This window comes from Phyllobates terribilis, unplaced genomic scaffold, assembly GCF_046119375.1.
Source record: "Phyllobates terribilis strain yellow unplaced genomic scaffold, ASM4611937v1 Scaffold_8__6_contigs__length_399053987, whole genome shotgun sequence".
NCBI classification, from domain to species: domain Eukaryota; kingdom Metazoa; phylum Chordata; class Amphibia; order Anura; family Dendrobatidae; genus Phyllobates; species Phyllobates terribilis.
Genome location: NW_027362768.1, coordinates 28,380,329 through 28,407,257, shown reverse-complemented (window position 1 = coordinate 28,407,257; position 26,929 = coordinate 28,380,329). Strand labels below are relative to the sequence as shown.

The 26,929-nt window shown below is 44.3% G+C and overlaps 1 protein-coding gene across 2 annotated transcripts in view; it reads right to left on the bottom strand.

Annotated features, from left to right (window-relative positions):
* LOC141156672 (WD repeat-containing protein 47-like) overlaps positions 1-25,849 on the bottom strand; it is a 45,218-nt gene extending 19,369 nt beyond the window's left edge. The window contains exons 1-5 of one of the 2 annotated variants that reach the window (XM_073642902.1): positions 25,049-25,849; positions 23,099-23,228; positions 14,654-14,832; positions 12,997-13,251; positions 5,703-5,763 (exon numbers count right to left, since the gene is read on the bottom strand). In XM_073642902.1, the coding sequence (XP_073499003.1) occupies positions 5,703-5,763; positions 12,997-13,251; positions 14,654-14,832; positions 23,099-23,228; positions 25,049-25,839 (1,416 nt within the window). In that variant the 5' untranslated portion in view covers positions 25,840-25,849. The remainder of the gene's footprint in view (positions 1-5,702; positions 5,764-12,996; positions 13,252-14,653; positions 14,833-23,098; positions 23,229-25,048) is intronic. The other variant, XM_073642903.1, reaches the window with a different exon arrangement.
* Positions 25,850-26,929: the final 1,080 nt, after the last annotated feature.

Here is a 26,929-nt window from a genome sequence, read left to right as displayed (position 1 = left end):
CTTGCGTCCTATGGAATTTGGAGGCTACCTTTGGAAGATAGGCCGGGTCTGGTCTTAAGATTACTCTATCCATACACACTTGAGTGAATGGATGGTTAACAGATAGTGCGTGTAAGTCACTAATTCTACGAGCTGATGTCAGAGCTACCAGTATGGCTGTCTTTAAAGTTAGAATTTTTTCTGAAACTTTCTCTAAGGGCTCGAAGGGAGGTTTGGTTAGTGCCTCTAGAGCCAAATTAAGGTCCCAAGGAGGCATCCTTAGAGTAGGAATAGGCCTGGATCTACCACAAGCTTTAATGAATCTGATGATCCACCTATTCGCCGCCAAGTCGTAATTATATAGTGACCACAGAGCTGATACTTGTACCTTAAGAGTACTGGTGGCTAGTCCCATGCTTAACCCCTTCTGGAGGAATTCTAGTATGGCCCCAATAGGAACCCTCCCTTTGGCGGACTGACCCGAGGTAGACAGAAACTTAGCCCAGGTTCTACCATAGATCTTAGTCGTTACCGGCTTTCTACTCGCCAGTAGAGTAGTAACCAGATCCGGAGAAAACCGCTCCTGCGTCAGTAGTGACCTTTCAAAATCCAGGCCGTCAAATGCAGGCCTGATCTTTGGGGATGGCAGACTGAGCCCTGTCTGAGGAGATCTGGGATGTCCGGAAGAACCCATGGATCCGCTTGGGACATTCTCTTCATCCAAGTGAACCATGGTCTCTTGGCCCAGAACGGGGCGATCAATATAACCCTCGCCTGCTCTTCTCGGATCTTTCTTAGGATGGTAGGGATCAGCATTAAAGGGGGAAAGGCATAGGCCAGAGTAAAATGCCAAGGAATCTGCAGCGCGTCCACCGCAAACGGCCTCTCTTTTGGATTCAGGGAGCAAAAGATTTCGGTCTTTCGATTGTGTCTGTTTGCAAACAGATCTATTTGAGGCTGTCCCCATCGGCCCACAATCTGCTGAAATACGGCTGGATTCAACTCCCACTCTCCCTGTTTTAAGATGTGACGACTCAGGAAATCGGCCTTTATGTTCTCCTCTCCTCTTATATGCAGCGCCGAGAACGTGAACAGCTGACTCTCGGCAAAACGAAAGATCTGATCCGCTACTAACATCAGAGGAAGAGACCTGGTACCCCCCTGATTGATGCAGGCGACTGTCGTTCGGTTGTCCGACATTATCCGGATGTGATGACCCCGGAGAAAAGAATTGAACTTTTCTAGAGCGTTTCTGGCTGCCAACAGCTACCTCATGTTGGAGGAGAGACCCGTCTCGCTGTCCGACCAGAGGCCTTGTACAGAATGATCTCTTAGGTGAGCACCCCAGCCTTCTGCACTTGCGTCTGTCGTAATTGTATCCGACACCTGGAAGGACCAAGGAACCCCCAAAGATAGATTGACCGGAGATCTCCACCAGTCCAGCGAGTTGATTACTACATCCGGAAGAGATATTCTTCCATTCAGGCTACCTCTGAGCCTCCTGTCTGCAGTCAGGATCTCCTGTTGAAGACGTCTGGAATGGAACTGGGCCCACTGAACCTCCGGGATGCAAGATGTCATTGTACCCAATAAAGACATTGCACTCCTCAAGGTCATGGTTGGATTGCTGATAACCCGAGATATTAGGGATCTGATCTTCAGCTTCTTGTCCTCTGGTAGAAGACAGGTTTGATTTTCTGAGTCCAAAATGAGACCCAGGAAAGATTGAACCCTCCTTGGTTCCAGTCTTGACTTCTCTAAATTTAACAGCCAACCCAGGCCCTTTAGACTGGCCATGACGTCCTCCAGAGCCAGAGCACAGAGTTGTTTTGATCTGCCCACCACTAAGAAATTGTCCAGATAAGGGATGACCAGGATATCTTTTTCCTTTAAATGTGCTGTGATTTCCAGGATAATTTTTGTGAAAACTCTTGGAGCCATGGAGATGCCAAAGGGAAGAGCTGCAAACTGAAAATGCCTTACGTGCTTGCCGAACTGTACAGCTACCCTCAGAAACTGTTGATGTGCTGCAAAGATTGGAACGTGGTAATAAGCATCCTTCAGATCGAGGACGCACATATAACAGTCCGGAAACAACATCTTTATGGCCGACTTTATTGATTCCATCTTGAACAGCCTGTAGATCAAATGGTCTTTCAGCTTCTTCAAGTTGGCAATGGTTCTGAAGGAGCCATCCAGCTTCTTTATTAGGAAGAGAGTTGAGTAAAACCCTCTTCCTTGCTCGGGTACAGGTGTTTCCACTAGAACCCCCTTCACAACAAGAGAGAACTTCCTGCTGCAGGGCTATCTGCTCCCTTAGGCCTCTGGGGGCTGAAATCCTGACGGTGTTCCTGGGCATGTTCTTGAACTCTAATTTGAGCCCCCTCCTGATTATCCCTAAAATCCAAGTACTGGACGAAATTTTTTCCCCAGGCGGGCAGGAAGTGGGACAACCTTCCTCCCACCTGGGGAGGACTGTCACTTAGGGGCTTTCTTATTCTCGGAGGATGGACCCCCGAACATGAAGCCTCTGTTATACGGCTTCCTGTCTCTCCAGCTACTCTGGTCTCTGGGAGCTTTGCTGCGACTGTACTTCCTCTTCCGAAAGGAGCTTTTAAATCGGGGAACAGACACAGTGGGAAACCCATGTTTCTTGTCTGCGGCCTTATCCAGGATATCATCTAGGCCCTTGCCGAACAGGAAGACCCCCTCACAAGGGATTGAGCACAGTTTAGTCTTTGACTGCACATCCCCTGGCCAGCTCTTGAGCCATAATGCCCTACGGGCTGCATTAGAGAGATTTGCAGACCGGGCAGCCAGCCTAACTGAATCTGCTGATGCATCTGCCAGGAATGCAGCCGCCCCCTGCACAAGAGGAAGGTCCGACAGAATCTTCTCCCTCGAGACATTCCCCTTAATCTGGTCTTCCAACTGTTGAAGCTAGATCATCATAGACCTGGCGGTGCAGGTGGCTGCCACTGCCGGTTTAAGAGCCCCTGCTGACGACTCCCAGGCCTGTTTAAGGAAAGACTCCGCCTTTTTATCAAGCGGGTCTTTTAAGGCCCCCAAATCCTCAATAGGGCAGTGTGGATTTTTTTGAGGACTTTGCGATGGCCACATCAATCTTAGGGGTTTTGTCCCATCTAGCTGCATCCTCTTCTTCAAAGGGGTATCTCCGCTTAGAGGAAGAAGGCAGCTGACCCTTCCTCTCCGTTTTTTTCCATTCCCTATCTATAAGAGATTTGATTCTTTCATTAACCGGGAATGTGCGTCTCCTCTTCTGGTCTAAGCCCCCGAACATGACATCCTGAACTGTTCGGGGAGCTTTGGTATCAGTAATACCCATAGTCACTCTAATGGCCTTAACCAGTCTCTCAGTATTATCTACCGAAAAACAAGGCCTACCCCCACCATCATCATCTGAAGACTCCGATGATGATGATGAGGAGAGATCAGAGGAGGAAGGAAATTCTTTTGTAAAACGGGACTCTACTGATTCCTCTGAGTCCGAGGAAACCTGTTTCTGCTTCTTCTTCCTGCGTGAGGTTAAGCCTTTTAAAGAATCCCTGACCTCCGTTTGGATTAGATTTTTTAACTCCATAGAAAACCTGGGGGACTCCTCTGCTATGTTCTCTGGATACAGTCCGAGCAAAGGTTTTTTACATAATGCACACTCCTTGTTTATACTTTTAGAACTACACTTATTTGGCTCCTAACACCCCCAAGAATTGAAGGGAGAGAAAGAGGAAAACAGAGAAGAGCACATTACTTAAGGTGAGACTTTCACGAAGATCACTCGCCACACTGCCGTTCAGACTAGGGTACCGGAGGTGGTGGTTGCCGTTCACATGAGGGCTCCCATCTGGCGGAGGTGGACTGACGAGGTCTTTTATGACCGGTTCTGCCGGCACTCACACGTCCCCCACTGCTATGGCTTTGATGATGGGAAGATTCTCGACGTTCCGGTTGCTTAAGCCGCTTACGCTGCTTTGGCGGCTGTGGCTGCTGCTGTTCCTCCTGCGGCGGTGACAGCTGCTGCCCAGGTGACTGCGGCTCCTCACTCATTATGACGGGGATGCAGACACCGCCATCTTGAAAGCTTCCCACCCTTAAGAAGCATTAGGGCTCCACCTCCTCTAGGCTCCTCCCCTTGCGGCAGCGAGCTCTCTCTCTTTTTTTTTTCTCTACGAGCTGGCGTGCTCCGCCGCGGGGCCCCCCCTGCGAGTGCGCAGCCCAGCGGTACCAGACGCGCTTGCAGCGGGGATGACCCGAGCATCGCACCCCGCGCAAGCGCAGACCCGGCTTCCGGCGCGCTACGTACTAGGGCGCCCCACGACCCCGCGCGTGCGCAGCCCGGACTTACGGCGCGCTACGTCATAGGCCATGGCGCAACCCTACACGTGCGCAGACCCGGAAGACCTGCCGGCCGGCGCGCTCAGCCATGCCACCATGTGAGCGCAGACCCGGCCGCAGGACCCGGCGCACGCGGGAGAGGACCCCAGAAGGCAGCCCCCCCACACGCAGACCCAAGTAGCAGCAAGATGGGGCTGGGAACAGAGGACCAACTGCTGCTTCTTCACGGCCTCCAGGAAGCATCGATCCCGGGATCCACGGTCCAGACCCCACGATCAGGTAGGCGAGGTACCACCTAGAGAGGCTCCCATCAAGGACAGGAAACAAAAACTGATGCGGAAGAGAGGTACCGCCTTTTAATTCAGTAGGTTCCTGTCCTTGGTGGGCGGATACCCTCTCTCAGGTGGTGCTGTCATGGGAGAAGGGGAAAAAATGGTTTTAAAGAGAACCTGATGCTGATACATCTGCCTGATCCACAGCAACATGCATCAGACACAGGCTGCAGAATTAAGCCGCATTTGTTAACTCTGAAACACTAGTCTTTCAGAGAAAAACATAGTGTAGTGGCCGCCAGGGATCGAGCCGTGCCGGATACTATTCGGACAGGGAGTATCATGTTGCCCGGTCATTTAAATTTTTTTTTACTGCGCAACGAATACCGTAAAAACAATGGTGGAAATGTGTTTTTTTTTCCTCAAAATTGCAGAGGACTTAACATTGTTTTTCCCTTTCTCCAGTACATTGTAAGATAAGTTTTAGTTTTGAATGAAACCATTCATTTTATCAAAAAAAAACAAGCATGGATATGTTGCAGAAAAACATGAAAGTTATGGCTCTTGGAACAAGAAGAGGAAAAAAAAGAAAGTGCAAAAATGAAAAATCCCTTGGGTCCTGAAGGGGTTAAGCTAGATTCCCATGCTGTATGTCAGTTGTGTGCAATTTTGTGTATCAGTTTTCACATTCAGTGGAGGGAGACGTGAGACATTATAACAGATGCAGGCAATGCTGAAACTATTCCCTAAGGCCAGAAATCAGCATTTCCTCCAGAGTCTCTGGAGCGCCCCGGAGAGAAGCTAAGCCTGACACAGAGACATATGTACAGGAGCCCAAAACAGTAAAAGGAGAAAAACACCACTTACAGAATGTCACAATTAAAATCTCCCAAAAATATTATGAGCAATATTACAAACATTTACCTCCAAGCACCCTGTGCAGGTCATCACTTTTTTATTTTATTTTATTTTTTTTTAAATGGGTCAAAATACATTCACCACAAACAAACTAGATACAATGGGACCCTGGGCCTGTTAACCCTTTAAATAAGTACCCCAGTATTTATAGCTGAGTATTTATTTTCTGTAACTTCTCACCTCTGAACTTTTTCTTGCTCCAGCACTTACAGGTTCTTCAAGGTTTGGTCCAACTTTCCCACTGCAAAGAAAAATTATGCAGAATGTTACAGAGATGGGTTAAGTGTGTATACTGGTAACGGGTTTTAGCCATTAAAAAAAAAAGATAGCAAAGAAGAATAAAAATATATATATATATTTCTCTATATCTATGGACTAGGACACCATGGGACTAAAAAAGTTTAGTTCTCAGTCTTTTATGCAGGTGTAAAAAAGCAGACGCTCATACACTGCACGGCTGTACCATCCAGCATCCAGGAAAGCGGCATCTACTGGGCGTGCAAGGAGGGGACCAGCCAGGTCCGAGTAGGAAAAATACATTTTATTCCACATCCAAATTCTGACATTTAAAATACAATGGATTAATTGCTACCCTACCAATGACACAAAAATTAAAGAGAAAAAAAAATATGAATAACAATAAATAAGTAGTGTTTATATTACAAAACAACTCATTCACCGAAGAATATCGAGAAAAGATATTATGAACAACTGTTATCTAAATAACTATATCAGATCTCACACTATAAACCTGGAGATATGTCTGTCTAATTAGTATTTTTCCTCTTTACAGGAATATTGTACCGATAGATAGATACATCTCTATATATCTGTATGTTAGAGGTAAAATGAATGTCAGAATTGTTTTCCAATAAAATTACTAAAAAAAATTAAATGAAAACATTTACAATAATTACATCTTTTTAAACACTTAAAAAAAACACACACAATCCTTACAATACATTGAATAGATAATGGTGATCAATAAATGGTAGGGAAAAAAATGGTGATTGTTTTTTTTCCATTAAACCCATAAAGAAAAGTTGAAAGAATTGTAACACTTAGAAATGTGTTTCTAAATAAGAAATTTGAATAAACTATGGCCCGTCTAGCAAAAAAGCAAGATCTCATATTTGTTTTGTGATCTGAAACATTTGACAAAGATAACAGAAGTAATCACAAAATGCATTTTGTTATGTCTCCATATATTATGGAAGCGGCTGAAAATATTCTCATAAAGCAAATAGATGAGGCAGCGAATCAGGGAGAAGAAATTATTACAGGGGGCTTCAACTACCCTGATATAAATTGGAGAGTAGAAACCTACAGGTTCAGCAAAGGAAACAGGTTTTTGACAATAATGAAAGACAATTACGTTTCACATCTGGTGCAGGACTCAAACGGGGGGCACTGCTAGACCTAATATTAACCAATTGGCTAGAGAGAACATCAAATACATACAAGGTGGGGGTCACTTGGGTAAGGCTGTGTGCCCACGTAGCGTTTTTCAAGCGTATATGCTGCGGAATTTCCGCAGCGTAAACGCTTGTGAAACGCTAGGTAATCCGCTCCCCATGGTCTCCAAGGGGATTCTGCAAGTTCTATGCACATGCTGCTGATTTTTCAGCAGAGTTTATGCTGCGCTCAAAAATCCGCAGCATGTCCATTAATTTTGCGTTTCCGCAAGCGGAATTGCCTTTGTGCAATGCATTAAAAAACACAATGCAATTCCGCATGTGGAAAACGCGCGATAAACGCACGAAAAACGCGCAATAAACACGTGCGGAATTCCGCATGCGTTTTTCCGGGAGAGGACTTGCAGAAATTAAGCAGAAATTTTCTGCTTCATTTCTGCAACGTGGGCAAATAGCCTGATAGTGATCACAAAATAATACATTTTCATGTAACCTTTAATAAGATGTGTCGTAGAGGGGTTACAAGGACACTAAACTTCAGGAAGGCAAATTTCCAACCGTTGAGAGATGATCTTAGTGCAATAAACTGGGACGATATCCTGAGACATAAAGCTACACAAAGCAAATGGGAGACATTTATTAACATCCTGAATAGGACCTGTGCACAATATATACCCTATGAGAATAAACATGCTAGAAATAGGAGGAAACCACTATGGCTAAATAGAGCTGTAAGGGGCGCAATAAGTGACAAAAAGAAAGCATTTAGGGAATTAAAGAAAGAGAGTAGTGATGAGGCAATAAATAATTAGAGAAAAAAAAAAAAAATCAAAGCAGCAAAGATGGAGACACTCATTGCCATAGAAAGGAAAAATAATCCCACTATATTCAACTGGATAAACAGTAAGAAACTGAAAAATGATCGTGTTGGCCCCTTCAACATAATAGGGAGAAATGTTGGACGAGGATGAGGGAAAGGCCAATTTGCTAATCCCCATGACTAAGGGTGCTATACGAACCAGAAACCAGTCAGTGGTGTTTCGCTTTTGGACTGTTATGAATGTTTTGTGGCATTTTTAAATATGAACAAGTAAAATGTCAGGAATTTTTTTCTGTGTAGCTGGACCCATCTCTACTTCATTTATTTGTCTTTCCCGTCTGAGCAGTGGGGTGGATCCGAGCTTCGGAGAATTACACACTACTGTGGTGACATGGCTACTCCTATTTTTCAATCTGCTAAACGCCTTTTTCTCTATAAAACCCTATGACAAACGACATGATCAGGGAATCCATAAATTCTCCATTAAATATCACCTGCTATACCCAGCAGGAAGTACAACACCGCCTCAAAAACACTAGAGTAAGCAAATTAGCGGACCTGGATGGCATACAGCCCCGAGTACTGCAGGAATTAAGTACCAAAACAGACCATTGTTTCTAAAATTCAAGAATTCAAGTACTGTCGCACAGCAAATGTGGTGCCAATATTCAAAAAAAAAAAAAAATGATAGGCCAATAAGTTAAACTCTACTGTGGGTAAAATCCTTGAGTTTCCCAAGAGATGCTATCCTGCAATATTTCAATAAGAATAGCCCAGTATCAACACGGCTTTATGAGAGGTCAAACTAACCTCATCAGCTTCTGTGAATTTTTATGCCCTTAAATCAGAGAGATACGTTACACAAAATAGTTAATACTTAACAATTCCCACATGTCTACTTTACATCAGCACAATTTTGGAACCAAATTTTTTTTTCATTAGATAGCTAAAAGGGTTAGATTTCTAATTTTTCCAACAAATTTACAAAACCATTTTTTTTTTAGGGACCACAAAATACCCAAAAGTGACACCATTCTAAAAACTGCACCCCTCAAGGTGCTCAAAACCACATTCAAGAAGTTTATTAACCCTTCAGGTGCTTCACAGGAATTTTTGGAATGTGGAAGAAAAAAAAACTTTTTTCACAAAAATGTTACTTTAGACCCAAATTTTTTATTTTCACAGGGGTAACAGGAAAAAATGGACCCCAAAATTTGTTGTGCAATCTCCCCTGAGCACGCAGATACCCCATATGTGGGGAAAAAACACTGTTTGGGTGCACGGCAGGGTTTGGAAGGGAAGGAGTGCCATTTGACTTTTTGAATGTAAAATTTGCTTGAATAATTAGTGGACACCATGTTCCATTCGGAGAGCCCCTGATGCGCCTAAACAGTGGAAACCCCCCACAAGTGACACTATTTTGGAAACTAGCCCCCTCAAGGATTTTATCAAGGGGTATAGTGAACATTTTGAACCCAGGAGTAAGACACAGAATTTGATAACATTAGGTCATCATATTGAATAAGTTGTCATTAGTTTGGAGCGCAAGTGCTCGCTACTTGAGCTTGCATCGGGTATTCAGGTATGCACCATGTATCGCGGGTGCTCGAGTGACATGCTCGAGTCCCCGCCCGCATGTTTCATGGTTATTAGACACCCCAAAAACAACATGTGGGGGATCGCTCGTGCATGGCAGGCAATCCCCGTGAGTTTTTTTTGGACGCAAAGCATATGGGGCGGAGACTCAAGAATGTCACTCGAGCACCCGCGATACTCGGTGCATACCCAAGCACCCAACGCAATCTCAAGTAGCGAGCACTTGCGCTCAACACTAGTCGCCATATCATTTTTTTTTTTACTTTTGAAAAAATCCCAACCCTAGCACAGCCCTAACCCTAGCACAGCCCTAACCCTAGCACAGCCCTAACCCTAGCACAGCCCTAACCCTAGCACAGCCCTAACCCTAGCACAGCCCTAACCCTAGCACAGCCCTAACCCTAGCACAGCCCTAACCCTAGCGTTTACTTTTTACACCGTTCCTCGTGCGGTATAAGTGATTAGACGACTTTATTCTTCGGGACGGTGCGATTACAGCGATGCCAGATTCATATCAGGATTTTATGATTGACAACTGTCACACACTAAAAGACGCATTTTTTGCAAAGACTAGTTTTTGCATCGCCATATTTTGAGAGCTATAATTTTTCCATATTTCGGCCGACAGAGTCATGTGACGGCTTGTTTTTTGCGGGACAAGTTAACGTTTTTATTGGTGCCATTTTCAGGCACGTGACATTTTTTGATCGCTTTCTATTCCTATTTTTGGGAGGCAGAATAAACAAAAACCAACAATTCAGGAATCGTTGTTTTATTCTGTTCCGCGTGTGGTAAAATAGATACGGTAGCTTTATTCTTCGGGTCAGTACGTTTACAGCGGTACCACATTTATATAGTTTTTTTTACGTTTTGGTGCTTTTACACAATAAAATCTATTTTATAGAAAAAAGAATTGTTTTTGCATCGCTTTATTCTGAGAGCTATACCTTTTTTATTTTTCGGCTGATGGAGCTGTATGGCGGCTTGTTTTTTGCGGGACAAGATGATGTTTTCAGCGGTACTATTTTTATTTGCATTTGTTCTTTTGATCGCGTTTTATTACATTTTTTGTTTGGTGGTATGATGATAAAGCATTGTTTTTTGCTTAGTTTTTTATTTTTATTTTTTACCGTGTTCACTAAAGGAGTTACCGTTTTGGACGCGGCGATACCAAATATGTGTAGTTTTATTATTTTGTTGTTTTTTTCATAATAATATTTATTGATGGGGACATTATATTTTTATTTTTGGGGGATTGTTTTTCATTTTTAAATATTTTTACAAATTTATTTTATTTTTTTTCACTTTCTGATTCTTTTTTTACTTTTACACTATGTCCCACTATGGGACTTTCACTTTTAGCTTTCAGATCGCCTGTATAGCACAGGCATGCAGCACCATCCCTGTGCTATACAGGCTGTCACAGCTGCACACAAGGAGACATTACTTTGGTCATGTACTGCGCATGACTAAAGTAACTTCCTGCCTCTTGGTGACCCGGATGTTGTCATGACGACATCGGGTAATCATGACAACACCCGAAAGCCGCCACAGACATCGCTGGACGCCGACAGGAGAGGTGAGTATAGCGATCACTACCCCCCTTGCCCCCCCAATGCTGCGATCGACTTTGATCACAGCATCGCGGGGATTAAAGTGCTGGGATCGGTGCGGGACCGCTCCTAGCACCGGGTGTCAGCTTTAACAATCACCTTACACCCGGCGGCGATCGCCCCGCACCGCTTGTGTGCGGGCGCCATCGTCGCTCGCGTAATAGTTCGTAGCTGGTCCATAAGGCCCAGGGCGCAGCTACGTACTATTACCAACGAGGTCGTAAAGGGGTTAATATTATAGAGAGATTTATATAAGCTGCAGGCTTGGGCCGAGAAATGGCAATTGCAATTTAATGTAGATAAATGTAAGGTCATGCACTTGGGCAGAGGAAATAAAATATATAATTATGCACTAAATGGTAAAACACTGGGTAAAACAGTCACTGAAAAATACTTGGGCATATGGGTGGGCAGCAAACAACTTTTGTGACCAGTGCCAGGCAGCTGCTGCTAAGGCTAATAAAATAATGGAATGTATTAAAAGGCTTAGGGACGATCTTATTACAATGTACATATACATGAGGGGATAGTACAGAGATCTTTCTAATAATCTTTTTACAACTTGGCCTGCAATGGTGACAAGGGGGCCTCCTCTACATCTAGAGGAAAGAAGGTTTAATCATAATCACAGACGTGGATTCTTTACTGTAAGAGCAGTGAGACTATGGAACTCTCTGCCACATGATGTTGCAATGCATGATTCACTACAAAAGTACAGGGGCCGAGATGCCTTTCTTGAAAAATATAATAGTACAGGCTATGAGCACTAGATTCTGTGATGGGACGTTGATCCAGGGAACTAGTCTGATTGCCGTATGTGGAGTCAGGAAGGAATTTTTCCCCTGGAATGGGGCAATTAGCATCTGCCTCATGGGGTTTTTGCCTTCCTCTGGATCAACATGTTGGGTTATAGGTTGAACTTAATGGCCTTATGTCTACCTTCAACCTTAAAAATTATCAAACTATTACATGTCTCGGAATATGGCGACAAAAGCAATATTTTTTTTTATGAATTAAAAAAAAAATTGTCACCATTAAAACGAAAAAAAAAAAAAACAGTCAAGTTTGGTATCACTGTAACCGTAAGGATCTGAGGAGTCACGGTGTCAGTTCATTTTTACAGTAGAACGAATGCTGCTCTTGTTTCCAGCACATTGTACGGTAAGTTGAATGGTGCCATTGGAAACTACAAATTGTGCTGCAGAAAATAACCTCATAAGCTATATTGACAGAATAAAAATAAAAAAAATATGACTCTTGGCAAAAGTGGAGGAAAAAAACTATAGTTTAACCCTGTTTTGTGCTAATATTTTATTGATATCTGATAATGATTTATTACACAATGGGGTTGGGGGGTGATTACTGTGATTGTACCTGCGGGAGTGATCAATATAAGCTTTGTCAGGCTTCTATAAAAGCTGATATGACACCAGTAGTGGGGGCTAATATGAATGGAGAAAATATGATTTGTGTAGGGGGCCAATTATAAAAAACCCTACTGATGATATACACGTCCCTACAGACATTACATGGGCCTTCATATCATATTATAGTCTGCATATTCAGGAGTAATATTAGGCTCTCATGTCAGCCGCTGATATAAGGTTCGTATAGGTTAATTTAAAGGGGTTGTTATATCAAAATATTGTTCAGGGGTTTGGATTTGCCATAAAAAAACAAAAATCTGCGAAATAAACATGCTTTTCCTGCCTGGACCAGATGTGATGCCATTTGCCAGCCACAAAAAGCATCCAATGATGCGCTATTCAATTTACCCGACTCCTGCAGATAGGTTTTTGAGAACATTTGGATGGGGGAGGGTGAAAACAATTTTCACCTAAATCGGCCCTGCATGCATACTGCTTAAGCAATTTTCCTTTTCAGAAGTCTGATTAATAAGAGCAAGATTATTTCCCTATTCTTCCCCTGCATATATAAGGCTTAAACAGTCTATAAAGCTGCTACATGCAGCCCTCCCTCCAAACTGCAGCATTAAATGTACAAACATTAAGGGACATACAGTAACTAACCCTGTAGTTCCAAACACCGGTGACTCCTCGGGGAATGGTATATGGGCATCAACGCCTCGTTTCCTGGGGGTGCTCGTATTTATGTTCTGTCCATCAGGCTGCAGATTTCTTGTTACAGAAGAGGACAAAGGCGACGGCCCGTTGGCGGCAGATGAGCTGCTGTCTCTGGGTCCATTGTGTGGATGACTCTTCGTCTGTGTCTCTTCAGTAACAGGCTCCATCCCGACATTCAGCTCACCCAATTTTTTTATAGACCTAAAAGGAGAATAAAAGGACATAGCCATATGCTAAAAATACACAGCAATGCAATTATGAGGAGACTGCTGTGAACAAGGTTTAAAAAAAAAAAAGAACACAACAGAACACATTTCTAAACTCGTGTTCATTGTGTAGTGGCCGCTGTAGAGCACTGCAGATTAGTTTCTATTGTATGAATTTGTTAAAGGAGTTCTCACTTTTAAAAAAAAAAAAAGTGGTCCCCAAACAATAGTATACATACACTGTCACCTGCTTCAACGCCTGCTCTCCGCTAATGTTCCAGTCTCTGTGTTTTGGCTGCAGTGGTCATGTCACGTCAACAGCACACATCATTACTGCAGCCAATCACTGAGTTCACATATAGACAAGCCATTGAGCTTAGTGATTGGCTGCAGTGGTGTTGTGCACTGTTGACATGATGTCATCGCTGCAGCTGAAACACAGAAACAGTAGTAGTGGCAGAGAGTAGGCACTGCAGCCAGGGAAGAAGTGTACTATGTGATTTTGTTATTTTACATGAGTGCAATTATTTTTCTTTTTACTAGTTTGGGAACCTATGACCCCAAACATTTCCATCACAGATCGGTGAGGGCTGTATAGAGAGGGCTAAGGAGTTGAGCCCGCTTCATACGCAGCAAATGCCAGCTGTGTTACATAGCCTTCATCGGCCTGTAATGGCAGCAGCCAGAGCGAGCTCTGATCACTGCCACTAACTATTTAGATGCTGATCACGGCTATTAACCATTTAGATGTAGCTGTCTATTGCAGACATCGGCATCTAAATGGCTCCCATTGGCCCCATGATTGAGAGTAGTTCATGGGTTACCATGGAAGCCAAGACCCTACTGAAGGACGGTGATTGCCATCTTAGTCCTCAAAAAAAAATTAAAAACCTAGAATTGACACATTTTGGTCACCACTCTTCCCTAAAACAAAAAAACAAACAAAAAAAAAAAGATAAAAAAGTCATTTATAAACCAAAACGGTATCGATAACTACAGGTCAGATTGCAAAAATCAGCTCCATAAGTGTAAAAATAAAAAACTTATGGGTTTCAAAAAATGGAGACAAATTATTTTTTTCCAAGGTTTTGAGGTTTGTTTTTTTTTTACATTGCAGTTTAGTATAGCCGTAATCCTACTGGTATGGAGAATCATACTGCCGGGTCATTTTGACCACACAAGGAGTGCTGTAAAAACAAAAAAACAAACTGCAGAACTGTGCTTTTTTGGTGCAATGTCCCCTCACTTTTACATTGAATGGTAAAATGAACAGTGTTATTCAAAACTACAACTTGCCCTGTAAAAAACAAGGAAAAAAATGAAAAATGCATAAAAATGAAAAATCAGGCCCTCAAAAGGGTTAATATATCCAAAAAGTCCCTATTAGTAATTGCTACCTATTAAGGAACTGTTCAGTGAGATTTTGGGGGTTGTCAGCTTCTTCGGTCTGGTTGACTCCCCCCTCGAACAGCATCTGCTGATAGAGCTGCCTCTGCTGCTCCTTCTGCTCCAGGTGCTGCTGGTAACGTAACTTCTGGCGGTAATATTCCTCAAACTGCTCCGTGGAGTCCCGCAGCTGAAAAACACCACAACCAACAGGAATTCAGAAGAAACAGCTAATGTCAATCTATGGAAAATAACAAAGACAGCAGATCTGGAGTAAGTGACAAAAAAGCTAAGCCGCAAACTAAATATTAGAAAAATAGATACAATTACTAAAAGCAGTTATCTAGGAAACCCATCTTCTAGGGTGCTCTGAGGGTATAAAGGGGTCTTTCATTTAGGAGCTGATCCAGTTAGTGGCTATAAAGAGGGGTCTCTCTGGAGCATATCCTTCTATCTACGTACTACCAAGACTTTGTAATGCTGCCTTTCCCTGTGATGGCCCACAACATGACAGATGATACTCATCTTCAGGAGACCTTTCTAATATTAAAAAGTAGATTAACCCTTTAATATAGGAAATGGAAGATGTGGAAAGAAAAGCATACAGATGTCCGGGTACATTTATGCAATGAATGCGCCAGAAAAATGGTGTGTCATGTAAAAGCAGAAGTGAAATACGAATGCAGAAGAAAAGCAACATATTTCATCTTCATGGAGAAGAATGAAAAGTTAAAAGGAGCTCTCCAGTAAGGTTTCTCCCATAGGTAGCAATGATTTGGGTATGTGTAATGAATGTAGTAACATACTCACCGGTCACGGTCTTCTGCCGTTCTCAGCGGTGCTCTGCTCCGGGGTCTCGTGACAGATCACACAGTGTCTGCTGTGTGCAGCGCCGATTACTTTCTCAGTACCAGACCATAAGACTCAGGAGTAGGCTCTCTAGCCTTCTTCTCATAGACTAACATTGAGAAATAGAAAAAGCGACCTCTGCTCCATACAGCGGAGCACCGCTGATATCGGAGGAAGACAGCGACCGGTGAGTATAGCACGGCACGCATCACATGTACACATACATTTGCTATCAAAGGGAGAAATAAAATAAATAAATTAAAAAAAATATTTCACTGAAGTGCTCTTTTCAGTGAGTGTGGATGAAAGTTTAAAATGGTATCCCTACATTTATGCTGTACCAAATGTATTACAGGGCCTTGAAAAAAGTATTCACTCCCCCTGAACTTTTCCACATTTTTTCATGTTATACCCACAAATGTAAATGTATTTTATTAGGATTTTATGTTTTGTACCGTATTTTTCGGACTATAAGACGCACCTACGTTTTAGAGGAGGAAAATAAAAAAAAAAATGTAAGCAAAAAATGTGTTCATGATGCACTTTTAAGGGGGAGGGGGTCTTCTGCTGACACTGGTATAGGTGTAACATCCCCCAATTCTGACAAAATCCCCCATCCTGGTATATATGCCCCCCCCTTCCTTTTATACGTGGTCCCCATCCCCATCCTGGTATGCCTGGCATCCCTCCATCCTGGTATGCATGGCACCCCTCATCCTTATCCTGGTATGCATGGCACCCCTCATCCCCATCCTGGCATGCATGGCACAGCAATCCCCATCCTGGCATGCATGGCACAGCAATCCCCATCCTGGTACACATGGCACCCCTCATCCCCGTCCTGGTACGCATGGCACCCCTCATCCCCGTCCTGGTACGCATGGCACCCCTCATCCCTGTCCTGGTACGCATGGCACCCCTCATCCCTGTCCTGGTATGTATGGCACCCCTCATCCCTGTCCTGGTATGCATGGCACCCCTCATCCTTATTCTGGTATGTATGGCCCCTCATCCTTATCCTGGTATGCATGGTCCCCCTAATCCCCATCATGCTGCACATAAAAAAAAAAATAATAAACACTCCTACTCACCTTCATTCTCTTGTCCAGCGCTGCGTCCTGTCTGACCAGGTCAATGCCACACAGAGTCTAGCAGCAGACACATCTCTTCAACAACTGTTAAGAGGAGACTTTGTGTAGCAGGCCTTCATGGTAAAATAGCTGCTAGGAAACCACTGCTAAGGACAGGCAACAAGCAGAAGAGACTTGTTTGGGCTAAAGAACACAAGGAATGGGCATTAGACCAGTGGAAATCTGTGCTTTGGTCTGAGGAGTCCAAATTTGAGATCTTTGGTTCCAACCACCATGTCTTTGTGCGACGCAGAAAAGGTGAACGGATGGACTCTACATGCCTGGTTCACACCATGAAGCATGGAGGAGGAGGTGTGATGGTGTGGGGGTGCTTTACTGGTGACACTGTTGGGGATTTATTCAAAATTGAAGGCATACTGAACCAGCATGGCTACCACAGCATCTTGCAGCGGCATGCTATTCCATCTGGTTTGCGTTTAGTTGGACCATCATTTATTTTTCAACAGGACAATGACCCCAAACACACCTCCAGGCTGTCTAAGGGCTATTTGACCAAGAAGGAGAGTGATGGGGTGCTACGCCAGATGACCTGGCCTCCACAGTCACCAGACCTGAACCCAATCGAGATGGTTTGGGGTGGGCTGGAAAGCAGAGTGAAGGCAAAAGGGCCAGCAAGTGCTAAGCATCTCTGGGAACTCCTTCAAGATTGTTGGAAGACCATTTCCGGTGACTACCTCTTGAAGCTCATCAAGAGAATGCCAAGAGTGTGCAAAGCAGTCATCAAAGCAAAAAGGTGGCTACTTTGAAGAACCTAGAATATAAGACATATTTTCAGTTGTTTCACACTTTTTTGTTAAATATATAATTCCACATGTGTTAATTCATAGTTTTGATGCCTTCAGTGTGAATGTACAATTTTCAAAGTCATGAAAATACAGAAAAATCTTTTAATGAGGTGTGTCCAAACTTTTGGTCTGTACTGATATATATATACACACACACATACATATACACCCCCCCCCCCCCATCATTCGGACTATATTACTACAAAAAGAAGGCAACACAATCTCTTGATTACAGTGAAATCTGGACAACACTTTAGGGAGGTAAGCCGGGTATGGGAGTAGGACAATCCTGTCATCATAAATCTGGGTGTAAGGAGGATTAAACGAAAGAGCCTGCAAGTCGCTCACCCTATGGGCTGATGTCAAGGCCACCAAAAGAATAGTTTTAAGGGTGAGTAATTTTGGAGAGATAACCTGCAGGGGTTCAAACGGGTCGCCAGAGAGGGCATTCAGGACTAAATTCAGGTCCCAGGGAGGAATTCTAGGGGTTCGGACTGGTCTGGACCTAGCACAGGATCTAATAAACCTAGAAACCCATCTGTTTCCAGCTAAGTTACAATAATAGAGTGCACCCAATGCAGATGCCTGAACCTTAAGTGTTCCCGCAGCTAACCCCAAATCGTATCCTCTTTGTAGGAACTCCAGGATGTTTATCTGACAAAGGGGTTTTAAGAAAATCCAGGAACTTCCCCCAAACCCTACATCTTTGTTGTTATGGACTTTCTACTACGTAGGAGAGTGGAAACTACGGTCAGGGAAAACCCCTTACTACTCAATAACGACCTCTCAAATTCCATGCCACAAGGTGTAATCCCCTGGTCTGTGTGTGGAAAACTGGCCCCTGACTGAGAAGGTCCAGCTTATCCGGCAGGATCCAGGGATCTGATATCGACATCAGTCGGAGCAGGGGTAACCAAGGTCTCTTTGGCCAGAAGGGGGCTATCAGAATAATTCTTGCCTGATCTTCCCTCACCACTGAATGAATCATCACTATTGGGGGAAATGCATAAGCCTTCCTGAACCGCCACAGAATATGGAGGGCGTCTACTGCATAAGGATCTTCTGACGGGTCTAGGGAGCAGAATCTCTCCACCTTTCCGTTGGCCTTGCGAGCGAACAGATCTATGTCTGGTAAACCCCACAATTGGACAATCTGCTGAAAAACTACCGGGCTCTGGGCCCACTTCCCCTGTCTTAACGTATGGCGGCTCAGAAAGTCTGCTTTTGTATTCTCCACCCCCTTATGTGTAGTGAACTGAGGGATGGGAGATTCAGTTCTGCTAGCTGTAGGATATTGTTTGCCACTACCATAAAGGACAGAGACCTCATGCTCCCCTGTTGATTTATATATGCCACTGTTGTCTGGTTGTCTGACCTGACTTTTATGTGGTGACCCTTAACATGGGAGAGAAGGCCTAACAGGGATCTCTCTACTGCACAAAGCTCCTTTAGGTTGGATTACGCTCTCTTCTCGTGATCTGCCCAGAGTCCCCGAACCAAGTGATCCGCCAGGTAACCCTCCCCCCGCCCAGCCGGAACCGCTTGCATTGGTTGTAATAACAAAGTCGACCGGTCTAGATCTGCATGCCCGAGGATAAGTTTTCTGTCTGTCCACCAATATAGGGAGGCTACAGTCTCCCGGGAAATAAATAATTTTCTTTCAAAATGTCCATTGAAGGATCTCTGTGCTGAGGGGACCTCCCACAGCAGAAGTCTCATATGACCTTGGGCCCATGCGACTGCTGGGAGACAGGATGTCATAGATCCCAGGAGTGACATTGCTTCCCTCAAGGACATTACCGGAATCCGGATGGCCCTTGTGGCCAAAATGATTATTTTGCATATTTTCTCCTCCGTGAGAAAACAGGCCTGGGGCTGAGAATCCAGGGTTAGACCCAGAAAGATCTGAGCCCTTGAGGGGGATAACCTTGACTTCTGAAAATTTACCAGCCAACCTAGTTGCTGTAAAAGTGTCGTGATCTCTAACACCTGAGCGAAATAGTGGCTCTCCGATTTCCCTACCACAAGAAAATCGTCTAGGTAGGGGACGATCACCATGTTCCTGATCCGCAGAAAGGCTGTCACTTCTGCAATGAGCTTCGTAAATATCCTCGGAGCTAGGGACATGGTAATAAGAGTCCTTCAAATCGACTACTGCTATAAGCAATTGAGGTGGAGGAGTTTTACAGCAGAGTTCACTAATTCTATTTTGAATGTCTGGTTCTCCACTAGCTGGTTTAGGCTCCTGAGGTTGATAATGGTCCTTAAGGACCAATTTGTTGTTTTGTTTTTTTATCAGAAAAAGGGGGGGAATAAAATCCCCTTCCCTTTTGCGCCTCTGGAACCTCGATGAGAACTTGTTTTTCTATTAAGTCTAAAATTTCTGCCTCCAAGGCCAATTGCTCCTCTACTGACTTCCTTCTGGGGGTGATTGTAAAGGTAAGATGAGGGATCTGATGGAAGCGTAGCTTTAGGCCCTCCTTTACTATGTTTAGCACCCACTGACTCGAGGTGTTGTCCTCCCAAGCTGGAACAAAATGGGACAGCCTTCCTCCTAACCTCAGTCTGGCGTCACTGGGAGGACTTTCTAGCTGTGGCGGAGGGAGGCCCCCTAAACATATATCCTGACTCCTTTTTAGCCTTGGAGTCCCATCTGTTCTTATCACCCGGCGCTCGACACCGGTTAAATTTTCTTCTCCGAAAATAAGATTTTATTGTATCTCCCAAGAAACCCGGAAAGCCTCTTTTCCTGTCGCCTGCTATTTCAAGCACATCGTCCAATTTTTGGACAAAAAGGAATTTGCCATCGCATGGGAGAGAGCATAACTTATGCTTCGATTGTAAGTCCCCCGGGCAGCCCTTTAGCCACAATGCTCGCCTAGCTGCATTCGACAGGTTTGCCGATCTGGCCGATAGTCTGACAAAGTCTGCCGAGGAATCCGCCAGGAAGACCGAAGCTGCCTGCATTAGGGTAAAATTAGTCAGGATTTTATCCCTAGGAATTTTTCTGTCTCTAATCTGATCTTCCAACTGTTGTAACCAGACCATTAATGACCTGGCTACACAGGTGCCTGCTACAGCTGGCTTAATGCCCTCCGCTGATGCTTCCCATGCATGACGCAGGAAGGAGTCTACTTTCTTACCTAGAGCATCTCTAAGGACGCCCGAGTCCTTTAATGGCAAGGAAGATTTCCTAGAAGATCGCGCCACTGCGCCGTCCACTTTGGGAATTTTGTCCCAGGACTCCGAATCATCCTTATCTTCAAAGGGGCATTTCCTTTTAGAGGATGAAGGTAATTCCCTGATCTTTCAGGTTTCTTCCATTCCTGATCGATAAGGGCCTGGATCTTAGCGTTAACCGGGAATGTGCGCCTCCTTCTCTCCTCCAACCCGGCAAACATCATATCCTCTAAGGATTTAGTTGCCCTTTCCTCCTTCAACCCCATAGTGGACCTGATAGCTTTAATCAGCTTGTGGGTGTCCTCAATAGGAAAGCAAGCCCTACCACAGTCACTATCCGAAGAGGAAGAGGCCGAGGAATCACTAGGCGCCTGAGGCTCTGAGAAGAAAAATCATAACTAGATGAGATCTTCTCTTCTTCCTATGCAACCCCTTTAGGGAGCCCTGAATCTCAGAGCAGACAATAGACCTGAGATTACTGGCAAAATCTGGCACACTTTCAGCAATAGTTCTTTCAATACAGGCTGAACACAGATCCTTTTGCCACTCTACAGGTAGGGGTATCTGGCACAAGGCACACATTCTGTGCTTCTTTTTGGAGCTACTTTTCACGGGCTCCTAGGGGTTAAGCACATAAGAAAAACACACCCTCTATTAAAATCAGGTGACATTCACGAAGATCACTCACCCCTGAAGTTCCTGAAGGGTACCGGATTTGGAGGTTGTGGCAGGACATGAGAACAATCCCTTCGGATTGGCACCGAGACCTTGCTTCTGCGGCTACTGCTGAGGTTGCTCAAGAAACTGTACGTCTGAGGCGTCAGCCTGCTTTTTCCGCTGATGCTGCTGCTGTCGTTGCTGTTGAGGTGGGGGAGTCAGCTGCTGCTGTTCGTGGCTGTCCTGGTCTGCCATGGCTTTCCAAGACTATGGGGCTGGTGCATGAGTAGCGCTGACCCACCTTTAAATAGGGTCTGGTGCCATCCGGTTCCTCCACCGGTTATGGGCCCTCCCCCCTACTTACATCCGCCGGCCGAAGCTTCATTAACTGGCCGGCGAGCATTCACAGGGTGCCGCCATCTTGTTTCCGGGACCCGCCCCCCGACGTCATGAGGCACGCCTCTCTCAGCGTGCCCCATGCCTTGAAGTCAGGGGCCGCGTCATACCCGGAAGTTGCTGCTCCATGCATGCGGCCAGCATGGAGCCCTCCTCACCGCCTGCGCCGCACGGACACAGCATCCAGGGGCTGCGGATGGCGCCTCTGGTCCCTGATGGCCCGCGCACAGGCCGGAGCCTGCTCTTTCGCAACTGGGACAAGGCCGGGTAAGAGGGACAACTTCTTTTCTTCTTTACTTTCCAAAAAACAGACAGGTTCCCATCAAGGACAGGAAACATTTCAGACGGTTTCCTGTCCTTGATGGGGCGGAGCCCTCTCTCAAGGAGTGCTGTCATGGGTGAAGGGAAAACAGCATCCTCATCATCAAACATGGTGGCAGCAGCATCATGTTGTGGGGATGCTTTTCTTCAGTAGGGACAGGCAACCTGGTCAGAATTAAGGAGAAGAAGGATGGAGTTAAATACTTGAGACTGGGTCATAGGTTCACCTTCCAGCAGAATAACGACCCTAAATATACGGTCAGAGCAACAATGGATGGTTTAGAGCAAGGCATATTCATAAGTGTGAATGGCCCGGTCACAGTCCAGACCTAAATCCCATTGAGAATCTGTGATAAGACTTGAAAATTGCTGTTCATACATGCTCTCCATCCAATATCACTGAATTAGAGCTAGTTTTCAAAGAAGAATAGGAAAAAATGACAGCCTCTAGATGTGCAAAATTGGTAGAGACAGACCCCAAAACACTGGCAGCAGTGATTGCAGCTAAAAGTGGTCTTATGAAGTATTGACTCAGGGCAGCTGAATACAAATGCACATCACAATGCTCAGATTTATATTTTTAAAATACTTGGAGAACCATGTATCATTTCATTTACACTTTACCAATATTTGCTACTTTGTGTTGGTATATCACATAAAATCCAAATAAAATGCATTTAGGTTTGTGATATTATCGTGAAAAAAAATGTGGAAAAGTTGACGGGGTATGAATACTTTTTCAAGCCACTTTATATGTTGTTGACCATTTTGATAAACATGAAGAAATGCAATTTATTTTTGACATTTGCAATTAATGTTCATGTGTTAATCCAGTGATCCCTGACACACGACTGCAGATGAGGACAGGGATGTTACCCTCCTGAGGAGCCTCTCTAGCCCTCTGTGTCTCTAGTGCCCCGTGTAGACTGTGCATTGCTTCTATAGGGCCGGCATTCTGCCCTGAGCACACCGGAGCGCACACCGGAAAGCACACCGGAGCGCACACATTCACCTTCTCTGGCTGCCACGTGCCAGAATTTCCTACACCAACTCACTGAAAAAGCCTTCCTTCAGGCCATGGAAAAAGCAATGAAATCACTCTGCAGGGAAACATTACCTCATTCCTCTCTGGTTTTCTTGGCCCCTCATCCGATGCTGCCGCCTGGAGATCATTCTCAGGGCTGATGTTTTGGCACAGGGTCTCACTACTGCCTGGAGTGTCTTTCTCCTGAGGAGTTTCACTTCTGCTGGAACAATAAGATGAATCATAGTATCAATTACACGTCCTGATGGATATCACAAATGGGAATTCGGATTGAAGGCACTACAGTGCAGACATATTTAAGGGAAGTATTTTTTAAAGGAAGTTATCTTACAAATCAAACTGCTGGAAAAATTCCCAGGAGACCACTAAAAGTGGTTTTAAAACTACTTAGCACCGCCAGCCCCTAAAATACAACTTTCCATCTATTTTGTTTTTCTTCTTGCCTCCCTCAGCAGTGCAGATAATCACTGCAGAGCATCCTGTGAGCCATATCTGTGTCTTCTGCCTACAACTCCTAACCCAGTGTATGTCCGTCTAGTGTCCGATCACCAAGTTAGTTTGCCTTCCCCTCTGGTAGCTGTAAATCTAGTTTCCAGTAAGTAAAAGCCTCCACACACAAGAAATCACGTAGAAATAGATTGTTTACCATTAAAGTGGTGTAAAGGATCGGCTGTGGTGCATAGAGCCATGGATCACTACTCCACCAATAGCATGAGGAGCACGTGTGACCAGCAGCTGTCACCTCACACACATCGCTATATACTAGATTAAATGTAATACCGCTTCACTGGATCATTTGTTATTGCATGTAAATGACAAGTTTTCTTATATTTTCGGCCCTCGGGGACTGAGACTGTGTAATAGACAAGTCGGACAGGCGGGTCCCCAGATTTTTCCCACCCGCTGCCTATAACTCACAGGTTTCTCCCTATATGTACACTTAGGCAGAGACCTGTCAATCCTGAGAAGTAAGCAGTGAGAATCCACCTGGACCTGTCAGTCCAACTAGTCTCTAGTGCGATCTCAGTCCCCGGCGGCTATTAAAACTATGTTTTTCTCTGAATAAACATTTCAGACCCAAACATACCTGGCTGTGTTCACATACCCAGTGCCGGATACCTGCTGCCCATAGATTGGGCAGCGTGTATCAGGTTCACTTTAAAGGGGTTTTCTCATGTTATAAAAGTGATTTAGTTAGTTGTTTTCTCGATCTGCTTTCATTGTCCTATTGTGAGAGCTTTTATCAAACATAGAGTACAGCTCGTTTCCATGGAGCTCGGCCACCAGAGCCTGGTTGAGAATGTTCAGTAGTTACACTCCAGGAAGGGAGTTAACTCACAATCAGCTGTCTCCAGCCTGATGATTACTAAAAAGCAGATAGTTACTCACCAGCTCTCCCTCCCTCTCAGCTCCTGAACATGCTCTTATCATTCCTGCAGAATCACAATCATCATCTCCCATGCAACACGCAGTGTAAATGGACCTTTAGGCTATGTGCAGACTGAGATTTTTTAAAGCAGATCCACTCCAGAAAACGCCCCAAAAATTGTCTAAAAAACATTTAAAAATACTCTTCCTATTATTATGTTAACTCACTTTGGAGTGCACATGTAGAGTTTTGTAACTGTTTCTTTCTACTTCAGGTTGGTTTTTAAAAAAGGCGAGTAAAAAGAAAAAGTGTATGTCATTCCTTGAAGCGGATCCTGATGGACTCCGCTCCATACTAAATCACTGTCAAATCAGACATTTTAAGGGAAAAAAAAAAACTTTCAAAATGCTTCAACAAGTCTAAAAAAAAAAAAAGCTTCAGGAAACGGAAAAATCTCCCCAAAGGAGAGGTCACTGAAGCGATTTCACCTAAACAAAAAAATCTGCACATATCTTTAGAAAAAAACATCTATTATCATGTCAGATGTCACAAATGATATGGGATGAGTACATAACTATGTGATTTACTGGTGGCATACATGCTGCCTACGGATGGCGAGTGATCCACCAAACTCAGTACTTTCATACAAATACCTTTCAGAAGACTCTTCGTAGATACTGTGACAGTCCGAGCTCTCCAACATTAGGCTGCGGCTCAGGTTCTGCACCCCGGGGTAATGGAAATTAGCAAATGAATGAGACATCGGTGAGGTTTTATTTCCAGGCTCAACTGTTCTTTTGTCATGGCCACTCAGCCCACATGTGAGACCATCCAAGGCTGGATTCAGCGAGCGTGACATGTATGCGTCAGCAGACTGCGGCCGTCTCATAGGAGAGGAAGGGTATGGGGATAGTTTGCTGATGAGTGGGGTGAGAAGGTCGGCATAGCCTGCTTTACTGGGCTTCATCAGCTTGTCCACATGAATGTTCAGTGTCTTCTGCTCAAAGGCACAAGAAAACACACTGGGAGGCAGATTCTGAAGCCAGGACAAGAGACTTAAGTCAAGATCATCACATCCGTTACCACAAAGAAGGTCTATGCCAAGTAGGACCTCGCTTTCTGTAATCTCCTCTCCCGTGGCCTTACTCTGGCAAAACTCTACACAACACTCATACAGCAGGCCCTTCATGATGAGCTGGAATAAGCGGTTATTACTGGCCTTGAAGCCCGCCTCACTTAGCTTCCGATCAGCGGGAATAAATTCGGCTACCATGGCGCAGGACTCCTCGAAGCAGTGCACCCGAGCCGTGCTGGGGTTCCAGTCCTTAAACTCTGCATGGTTAGTGAGCCTGGGCAGAGTGAGCAGAAGGCACAGCTTGCTGTAGTCCTCCTTCGAGGAGCAGTACTCTTCTAGGGCATGGAGACACTTCACCGCTTCTTGCATTGTAAACTCCAGCTGCAGACATACAGGACACAAAAAAACAAAACATTATTAGGATTCGCTCCCATTCTTTGCAATTTATTACAATTTTAACTAACAAGTGCACACGTCATCATTAATTATTAACCCTGCAGCATTTACAATAGGCTTGTGTCCTCTGAAGACCCCTTATATTAAAGAAATGAGTCCGGAGATTAAAACATGACTGAGTAATGCAGCAGACGGGTAAACAGGAGGAGGTAACCTGATCACTGGAAACAGAGCGATCCGTCTGTCTGGAAACGTCTGTCCCTTGAAGAGGTCATTACTATATTGTATGTAGGTAATCTGACTGGTTACCATCAGCATTCTGGGGTTTTTTCAATACTGGGACATTGGTAGACAAAGGGGCATCCAGGCAAATAAACAGGCACCAACTGCAATGATCTTCCATTTGTAAAATCACTCACAATGTTGCCTATATTGTCCTTGTCCTGCACTTGTAGGGCTCAACCGTCACTTTCGGTAGTCACAGTGAATGCAGCTTATTGTAAACCTAATGTTTCACTATAGGGGAGCGGTGGCTGACAAGCCATTATTGCAAAAACCACAACTAGAATTCTTGAGATTCTTGCATGACTTTCCCCAACCATGAAAAAACACAGATGTGGCAATAAACCGAGATTTTACTACAGCTAAAAACCATTCTAGGGTCCTAACCCAAAAAATGTAAATGTAATATTGGTCAGAAATGATGCTTGTTCTATCAGCACCACACTTATACGGTTTAGGCTGGGGCCCTATAATGGCTGCTAGCTGCAATAAAATCACAGGTCATTGCAACATCTATCTATCCATTATGGCACAGGCATGTGTACATAAATGTATGTGTTATACACGTATATATATATTATTATTATTATTATTATTATTATTATTATTACACACACATACATACATACGCACTACCGTTCAAAAGTTTGGGGTGACCCAGACAATTTTGTGTTTTCCATGAAAACTCATACTTTTATTAATCAAATGAGTTGCAAAATGAATAGAAAATATAGTCCAGACATTGACAAGGTTAGAAATAATGATTTTTATCAGAAAGAAT